Source organism: Mixophyes fleayi, chromosome 9 (genome assembly GCF_038048845.1).
Source record: "Mixophyes fleayi isolate aMixFle1 chromosome 9, aMixFle1.hap1, whole genome shotgun sequence".
NCBI classification, from domain to species: domain Eukaryota; kingdom Metazoa; phylum Chordata; class Amphibia; order Anura; family Limnodynastidae; genus Mixophyes; species Mixophyes fleayi.
Window position 1 is genome coordinate 62,758,513 of NC_134410.1, and position 9,293 is coordinate 62,767,805.

Consider the following 9,293-nt stretch of genomic DNA (forward strand, 5'->3'; position numbering starts at 1 on the left):
AGTCGTATCTAGGCAACTTGTAGGACAGTAGCCTCATTCCCAACCAGTCACCTGGACTCCTGCTCTCATGGGCACCTTGCGGTCTTTAAAAAAAAAAAAGAAAAAAAGAAAAGTCTAAAAAAGTACAGCTAAAATGGATTCTTTATAGACACCTTCAGACTTAACCTTACAAACTTGTTATACACCATATTATTTTTCCTTTTTTTTAAAAAAAAAAATCTTCTTGCATTTGAATCAGATGCTGGGTAGGGTTATGTGAAGCAAAGCTCAGTATCCTAATGTGACAAAATATTGGCTGACCCATATCAAGTTACTTATATTAGAAATTAGAATTATATTAACCTGTATTTATAAACAAAAACTCAGCGGTTCCCTCAAAACAATTAACATCAAGAAGTAGAGCCTTCATTTCCACTAGTAACTGCACCTGCTGACTAGAAGTTAAAATAAAATTTGAAAAAGACTAAACACACCTAAAAACTAGAAGACAACATACAACATATATATAATGCGAGATAGTCAATGATTGCAGGGTAAAAAGTAATCCTTTACTACAGTAGTTCTGAAATCTATCATTAATTTAAACTTGATTTGAAAATCAGTTTCAGTCTCTACTTCTGAGCCATTTTAAACCCAAGGACTGAAGACTGAAAGCAGCTACGAATGCCTGGTCACTGCACTTCAGGGGGTGCTAGATCCAGTGAATGTTGGGGCTTCTGTTGTACTGCTTGGCAACAGTTAATGCACAAACTCCATTCTAAGTGTTCAATACAAAGTGGATTAAAGAGACCAAAACTTCCATACTACTTTTAAAGTAGCACAAAAAAATGTGTTCTATTTGTCACAGGCAATCTAGTGGTCATAATCCACCATAGTCATGCAGCACAAACACAAGAGCTCAGTAGTACTGGGCCCCTCCTAGTACCCCTGGCTATTGGATATCACAGCAATACTTCAAAAATATAGTAAGCACTTTTGCTACTACAAATGCCAGCAAACACTGACAGCCAGTGAGTGCTGTTGCATACTGGCATACTATACAAGTGTTAAACCTATAAAAAAAAAGTTGCCCTGATAATAAATAACACCCACAACATTAATGTAATAAGTCCATCCAATAGTAAAGCCATAAGTAACTTAACTCCTCAGATATCAATGCCTCAATAGCAACGCCAAGTAATGTCCCTGTAAGTAATTTATTGATGCTGCCCAAATAAATAAAAAAAAAAAATGCTGCACCAATAATACTTACCCAAGATCTTTGTTCTGCTGTGGTCTGATGTAATCCAATAGGAAAGAAAAAAAAAAGAAAAAAAAAAAAAAAGGTGGGAACGGACAGACATTCGCAATGCGAAATGATTGAAGTTCCAGTGTACCCAGCTACTTAGCAATAAATTTCATTATTTTATTTTAGTTTGTTTTTTTATACTTTTTCAGGACAGATTAGGTTACCTTTGGAAGCATATTGAATAAATAAATTTTAAAAAAATAAAATAAAAACAAAATGCAATTAACCATGGATCTACAGCTTTTTATTCTTATAATTTTAGTTCAACATATATAAAACATAAATATATTCTGAGACTTCTGATATGTATTGGGATAATATTATTAACTTTATAACTATTATTTTTATCTTTTAATGTAATATATTTGTATTTAAAGCTCCCTAACAATACAGGAACAATTAAAAAAAAACAAAAAAAAAAACCTCAGTTCCAATTCCAAGTTTTATAAGCTAAGCAAACGGTTACTCTGTTTTAGCTAACAAATCGACATATAGTGAGAAGTAATATGCACACAGTACTGTATTCAAATTAATTACATGCAACCCCCATCTAGCCATACCCAATCCTGCAGTAGTGAACACACGAGGGTAGCAGTGAAAAGCCAAGGGGATGAAGGGGGGAGGGGTGCAATCCCAATCTCTAGCATGCAAAAAAAAAAAAAACTCTCAGGTTAAAATCAGTCGCTATTGACCTTACTGCGTATCTCGATTTAGCCAGATGAGACCAGACTTTGAAGTATTTCAAATTAATAACATTTTTGCTTACATTCTCTTTTAATACAAAAAAAAATGTTAACAAAAACATAAGCTTTTATGTTATGATCATGGGCACTGTTTTAGCATGTTACCAGACAGTGTATTACAACAGCAGAGTAGTATTCCTGTGTCTTATTAGACCCAGGGGCTCTCCCACCCAGTGAGGTCACCAGAGTTTCCCTGACATGCACCATGACACAGGCTGTACTTATAAGATTATTATTTAAAAGAACTCTATGGGGTAAATGTATCATACCCCCTTTAAATTTAAGCTGCGAAGACGCCGATCTCCCGCGAGTTAAGAAAATCAGGGTATGATACATTTACCCCTATGTTTGGGAACTGAACCCAGCTGTTGCAATGGGACCAGATGCTGCTATTTACAACAGCACAATTCCAGTGTAATGGAAGAAAAGCATTCACCTCTAAAATGCAGAAGACAAATGCACTATATACTAATTCAGGAAAACATATCCAAGATGACATAGATCCTATGTGATGCAATCCTAAAGGAACAAAAAATGAGTGCCAATGGGCCTGACTCATTAAGGAACTTAGGCAAGAAATTTCTTACTTAAGTATCCTGGACAAAACCATGCTAAAATGAAAGGAGTGAAAAGCAGTTTTCTATTTTGCACATAAGTTAAATACTGGCTATTTTTTCATGTAGCACGCAAATACTTGATTGCTTATTTGTACATTGAAATTTAAAGTTGATATTTGTATGCTATATGAATAAAAACATATAGCAAGCATACAAATATCAACTTTAAATTTCAATCTACAAATAAGCAATCAAGTATTTGCGTGCTACATGACAAAATAGCCAGTATTTAACGTATGTGCAAAATAGAAAACTACTTTTCACCCCTTGCCTAAGTTCCTTAATGAATCAGGCCGAATAACATTATCTCAAAACATGTCCGTCAGAATGATTAAAGTAATCTAATATATATCAGTCAAATTCATTAACCACATTTCCTCCAATAGGATGTTTATGTCCCAATTCTTGGTGACTCTGCACAAATTGAGCATATACAGTATATGCCATGTAAAAATTCAGCCATGTGCTGATATCACTGGATCATGGCTGTAAATATCTGCCGGAGAGTACATAAAGGTGACCAAAAGCATTGTTGTATGGTTCCCGGCCAATCCAGTCTGCACTAAGCATTCAAACTAAACACTTTATTTAGTCTATATATAAGCTTGGATTTGCCTATTATGTCACCAATGACACCACTAGTTAAGCAGATGCCTTAGGGATGATTTATCAGGCATATTCATGCTAGTATACATTTTTTACTGGCGAGTGGCACATGTGATTTAGAAACAAAACACAGTCTCTGCCCTTACTCTATTAAGTGCAAACCTATCCTAAAGTAATATAAGATGTGCATTGGCAGACAAATACAAAGCCTCTATAATGTTTGGTTTGAAGAGGAACTTTTGTGAAATGAATACAGGAGAAACTGTCAGGAGAATTTTTAATAACAGAAGGGTAAAAGGGGTAGGTTTTACCAATTCAGAGACATCAATCAGACCCTTCTCATCAAGAAGACATGCGCACCAGACTTTGGGTCTGATTTAAAGTTGCACATAAGTATTTGTGCAACATAAAAATGCTAATTGGCAGAAAATTGCTGCATTGTGCAAACAACTGTATAAATTTATATTGCACTTGGTCTTTTGTGCTTGGAGAGGCAGATCAGGAGCGATAACATGCAATGCAGTACATTGAGGGCATGCAGGTATAAGTTAGACATGCCCTACTGAGATGCATCTTATATTCATACCTTAAAATATGTTAGCAGCAAGACGAACATTTTGCACCAACATAAACTTGGTGCATGTTTTGGAGCGGATGATGATCATATCTATAAACTATACTTAAGGTTGTATATTAAGATGTATGCAACTCAAAAAAACAGATATGAAAACCCAAGAGTGCAAATGCATAGCATAGTAGGCAATGTAAACACAGATTTCCCGTCACACTACCATTGATATGCTTCATGAACGCTCTCAGCATTTCATCCATACTACTCTTACTATCTGCGGCTCTCTCGCATTATCTATGTAGAGCTGCAAAACACTGAAGTGGAGCTGCTAACTGCTCCTGTCACATGAACCTAGAACGTACAGCTTATAATGGGAGTGAAATATAAGAATTAAATACTGCTTATTAAGCTACATTGTAGACCTTTGTGACAAATGCATTAAGCTAGCCGCACATGATGCAATATGGCAGGCAGCCAGATATTGCAGACGTGTGGCCTCAAAACATGTGATATCCAATTATCAAAATATAGTTAGAATCATTGACATAAATGCTATTGGAAGACGACCTCTACTAGCTTATGTATGCAGCCATCCTCCGAATGAACTAATAGACCACCTTCAGGTTTGGCTATATTGAAAGATGACCCATGTGTTTCCACCTTACGGGTACTCATATATATGCTTTCTGCTTCCAAGGTTTTTGCCCGCAAGAAAGCTAATTGGTTTTCTGTAGATTTCAGAACATTTTTTCACACTCCAACATGTCATGGAAAAAACCCAATGATGCAGGCCTGGCCAACCTGCCGAATTAGCATGGGATTTCCTTTCACATAAAAATAAAAATTCCTCCTACATGGCATATGGCCTCAGAAATCAATACATTTCCAATGCAAAAAAATCAGTATATTTGCAACGCTATACATTAGCACACTGCACCACTAATTAAAATAAATGTATACAATAAGTTATTTCTAGGTGATCAAGCCACAGACACATTAAAAACAACACACACAACAATTGCTGGACAGAAACCTCTATGCAGAATTGTGCTGTGCTTGTTCCAGTCTTACATCTAACTTTCAAGAGATAGTGGAAGATCTAGTCACCCAGAAGTCACATTGAATTACATTTGTTATAGCTTGGAACACTTGCTTACTATCCATTAAAATGCCTGTTGATATCATACCACCTAAAGTCTCTATTTTGGCGGTACTGTCTTAATTCGTATCCCCTGGCATCATTATAATGTGGATGCAAGTTGGGCATACCTGGGTGTGGTTTAAGCAAATGATGGGAGGTGCTTAATGTGTTCCGATCTTGCTTATTAATGTGGGGAGCTATGCAATATGTTATTACAGATTAGTGTCTGTTTATATGATTAAAACCATTGTTTTAATTTATTACTGAGATTAAGGTTTATGTACCAGCAGCCCTTTTGAAGGTTAGAAGGACACACATGCGTCTCTAGAACTGTATCAGGTGCCAGTCACTGGACTTCATTGAAGCGGACTGCCAGCTCTCAAGACACCTCCAGACTGCTGGAAGCGGACATACTGTAGCTTTATGAGAAGCAGAACAACCGCTCAAAGCTGAAATGAGTTAAGCTGTTATGTATGGTCATCTCTATTCAAGTATTAATCTGGTCAGCACCGCACCTTTACATTTTTTCATTGTCCCCTTTAAAACCCAATGTCTGTGCAGCTTAACTTTAACTCTTTCCCAATATGCGTGTTCATTTTCTCGCAGTGGAGAAGAACAAGATTATTACAACATGCCAGAGCCGAGGAGAACATGTCAGGAACTTCTATCTCAGAAACACTGCTCATAGGAAGGACACTTCCTGACATGTGTCCAATACTCTCATATCCATCCACTCTTGTGGACATTGTTAGCCCATTCATAGTTACTTGTCTCAGTCATGGTGGTGCCCTCACTTTACCCGCTTACCCATCTCGCCACCCTCCTGTTACATACTGATTATATGCCCTCACTATCCTCCACATGCCCCCGGTCACCTGGCTCTGATCCACACTTCTCCGGCACCTTCCTTCCCATGGATACCAGGAGCTGAGTGTCCTCCTGAACTTCCAAAGTGACACCGGCTTCCTCCGAGGTAAGGTAAGCGCAAAGAGCAGCGCCATGTCCGTGGTCACGGGGCCTGTAGAGAGACTGGAGGACTCTCAGTCCTCCCGCACCATAGAGATGAGGCCTGATAGTCGTCCTAGAGTACGCGATGACATGAAGCCGGGCACACACATGCCCCACCTCCTGCTCCTGACATGTGTCACTGCAGTTATATCTGCCTCCAGCCTCAGAACTGTGACGCTAAAAACGTGTTAGGAAACCGTTATGGAATAACGTAACCGGACTGTCCGGGTCAGGAGCCGGGCTGCTGGCCACCGGCACAGTACATACAGTATTTGGAAGGCTCAGTTTCAGATTTTACCGCCCGCATCAGTTTCTGAGAAGCTTGAGCCGGGCGGCCTCTGCGTGTGATTGGCATTGGTGGTAACCAACCGGCGGCGCTGCCCAAGAGCCTCGCGAGAGCCAGCCGGTGCCAGTGCACGCTGCCTGTGCAGCCGGAGCCGGCGTGTATGGAAGAGATGCCGGGCGAGCAGCAGCAGGAGCCCGCACACCGGCAGATTCGCTTTGCGGATGGAAGTGGAAGCAGCAATGAGGTGGATAAAGAGAGCGAGGGCAGCGGGAGCCCGGACCTGGAGGTGCCCGAGGATGATCAGCAGCAGGTGGGACCTCAGCTCAAGCTGCTTCCCATGAACGATCAGATCCGGGAGCTGCAGACTATCATCCGGGACAGGTGAGGGCTGCTCTGTGGTAGATGTGTGTGCAGAGGAGTCCGTTCTCCAAGAGAATATGGGCCAGTGACAGTCCTGAATGTCTGCTTTATGTTGCTGGTGAGGAAGGAAATAATGTCTGTGCTCTGCTAATGAGAATTAGGAGCAATGGGTGACCTTACTGTTGCTGATGGGCAAAGGGTATGAGGATTAAGGATCGGTAGTAACCATCGTGCTCAGCTCATAAGTATTTGGGGTAATGGGTAACCTTCACTGTTCTCCCCAGCACCTATTTCCAGGGAGCTCCACCCGGCTGTTTTTACTTGCTACCCGGCTCTTGGAGCTCAACAGAGACCTATTATAATAGAATAAACCATTGTGTCTCCTATTAGAACAGGCACTATGTGAGCACTACAGCCATCGGTGTGTGTTAGACCACTGACCACCAGTATGACCAGTCCAGGCAGGTGTGGGCTATAACTGCCAACATATTTCATTATTACTGTACCCAGTATTTACAACTGTCCCCACCCAGCTGCTTCTTAATGCCACCTGGCTGGCAAAATATTCTGGGGCGAACCCTAACCTTCTTACTACTGTTGCTGAGAATCAGGGGTCAGGAGTAATCTTATTACTGCTGATGATAATAAAGGGCACAGGGTGACCATAGTGCCCTGCTCCTGAGACTTAGGGTTACTCATAAAATACAAATGATCAGGGTTAGCGGAAGTTTAAAAAAAAATAAAAAAAATCAGCTTTGTAAAGTGAACAGGTTTGACTTTTATTAATGCATTACCTCTTGATAAAGCAGAATGCCTTGGCAAAACATATTGAACTGTTTTTTCTATGATACTTTCACACAGTACACTGTAACTATATATAGTTTGACACATGCTTACATACTGGTTCTGGTAAAATAACAGAAAACTGGATACACATTTATACACCCATTTTCTACCTCAGTGCACACACACATATGATGAGTCATACATCCCAGGGATCCACTTTTAGGTGTACTATTGGATCCGAGTCGATATGCTTTGGTGGAATTTTGAGAAGAAGAAAGGATCCCTAGGCGACTGGTTGCCTATACAGTATGACCGAATATTTGTATCCATTTTTTCTATACTTAGTGGGTTGTGCTCATGTATTGTTTGTAATTTTTTCTCAAAGTTTTTATTTTTTTAGTGCTGTCCAACTGAGGGAACTGGTAATAAGTATCTTGGGCCTTCCAGTTCCAGATTTTACAAAAAAATATTTATTTTACAGAACATACAGGAGACAAGCAAAAAGGTTGCAAAGGTGGACGATTTGGGAGCAGAGAAGAAGAGGGCCTCTTGTGAGAGCTTACAATCTAGTGATCAGTCTGTCAGTGCAGCCTTACCTCTATTGGTTAGTAGAAGAACAGCCAATGACTGACCATTAGAGGGAATTTCAGGCATGCAGAGGAGATGAGAAACTGCTTCTGCAGTCCTGTACACCAGAGATATCTTGTCCAGACCCCAGATATGCCAATCGGGCAGGGGTGACCATAGTACATTGTCGAAGAGTATTGGGCACAAAGGATGTCTATAGTATTCTGCTGTTGTGAATTATGGGGGGGGGGGGGGGGCAATTCTGCCCTGCTTCTGAACATTGGGTAACCACAGTGCTCTGCTAATGAGAATTAGGGACAGGGGTGACTTGGTATTTTGGGGATAAGAATTTGAACCAGGGGATGACCACAGTATTCTTAAGATTAGCCCAGGACTCTACAAAATCAGGTCAACATGGTGTTGAGAAAATACACCCAGGTGATGAGTCTAGGATATAGCATCTCCTTCAGTAGGTCATTATTAGCAGCCATGCATGCTTTTGGTTCTTTCCTCCTCCACTAGTGCTGACCTGGTATGAAAGCTATGGTTACACCCTAACGTGATACATTTTGACTGATTAATGTGTATGCCTATTCTTCCTGTACCAAGCTTCTGATTGGCTAGTTCTTGTCATGTCCCAAGTATGTTGCATCGGGAAAGTGTTTGCTGGGTCAACAGAGGCCTCTTATTAGGGACCTATCTGCAGGTCCTTAAGGTATCAATTACAAGGCAGCACCAGAATTTGTTTATTCGTTGAGTTACCATGGTCTTGGAGAAGTCCTTGTCTGAATGGTTCTTGAGTAGTGGAGGAGAAGTGATAGAATAGCCAGGTTTTACCATACAAAGTGACTGCATCTGTGTCTAATGATTTTCTCAACGCTATTCTGTGGCGATGTTATGCCATTGACTCCTGCCTGTATGCAGTATGAATGTTACTTTTACTCTATGCTATTGTGCTTTAGGCTGATTATGGAAACTGCCAGTGACACTGCATGTCAAATGTGATTGCTTTTGATAAGAGGTGGCAACAAGTACTTGTGGTCAGGGGGGAGGGTTATCAATGGAGTGTCCTCCACTGAACCCCTGTAAATTGGTCAGACAGAGTCCTAAAAACACTACTGCATGGCAAAACGCAGCCGCACAAGTATGAATGCTAGTGATTGGGGTCATTAGAATGACGGGCCTGTAAAACTATGTATTTACACCAACAGGCAAGGTCTCTTATACAATTTATACTTTGTTTATTTAGGCATTGCAGAACTTTACATTGTGGCTAGAAAATATTCCCCAATCAATTCAAGTGGTCGCACAATCAGTGTC

At 40.4% G+C, this 9,293-nt stretch overlaps 2 protein-coding genes across 2 annotated transcripts in view; one reads left to right on the plus strand and one right to left on the minus strand.

Moving 5' to 3' along the window:
- The window catches only part of ABCB7 (ATP binding cassette subfamily B member 7), a 93,734-nt gene extending 87,571 nt beyond the window's left edge, over window positions 1-6,163 (minus strand). The window contains exon 1 of the mRNA XM_075184430.1: window positions 5,842-6,163. Within this exon, the coding sequence (XP_075040531.1) occupies window positions 5,842-5,967 (126 nt within the window). The 5' untranslated portion in view covers window positions 5,968-6,163. The remainder of the gene's footprint in view (window positions 1-5,841) is intronic.
- Window positions 6,085-9,293, plus strand: part of UPRT (uracil phosphoribosyltransferase homolog) — an 11,565-nt gene continuing 8,356 nt past the window's right edge. The window contains exon 1 of the mRNA XM_075184431.1: window positions 6,085-6,641. Within this exon, the coding sequence (XP_075040532.1) occupies window positions 6,421-6,641 (221 nt within the window). The 5' untranslated portion in view covers window positions 6,085-6,420. The remainder of the gene's footprint in view (window positions 6,642-9,293) is intronic.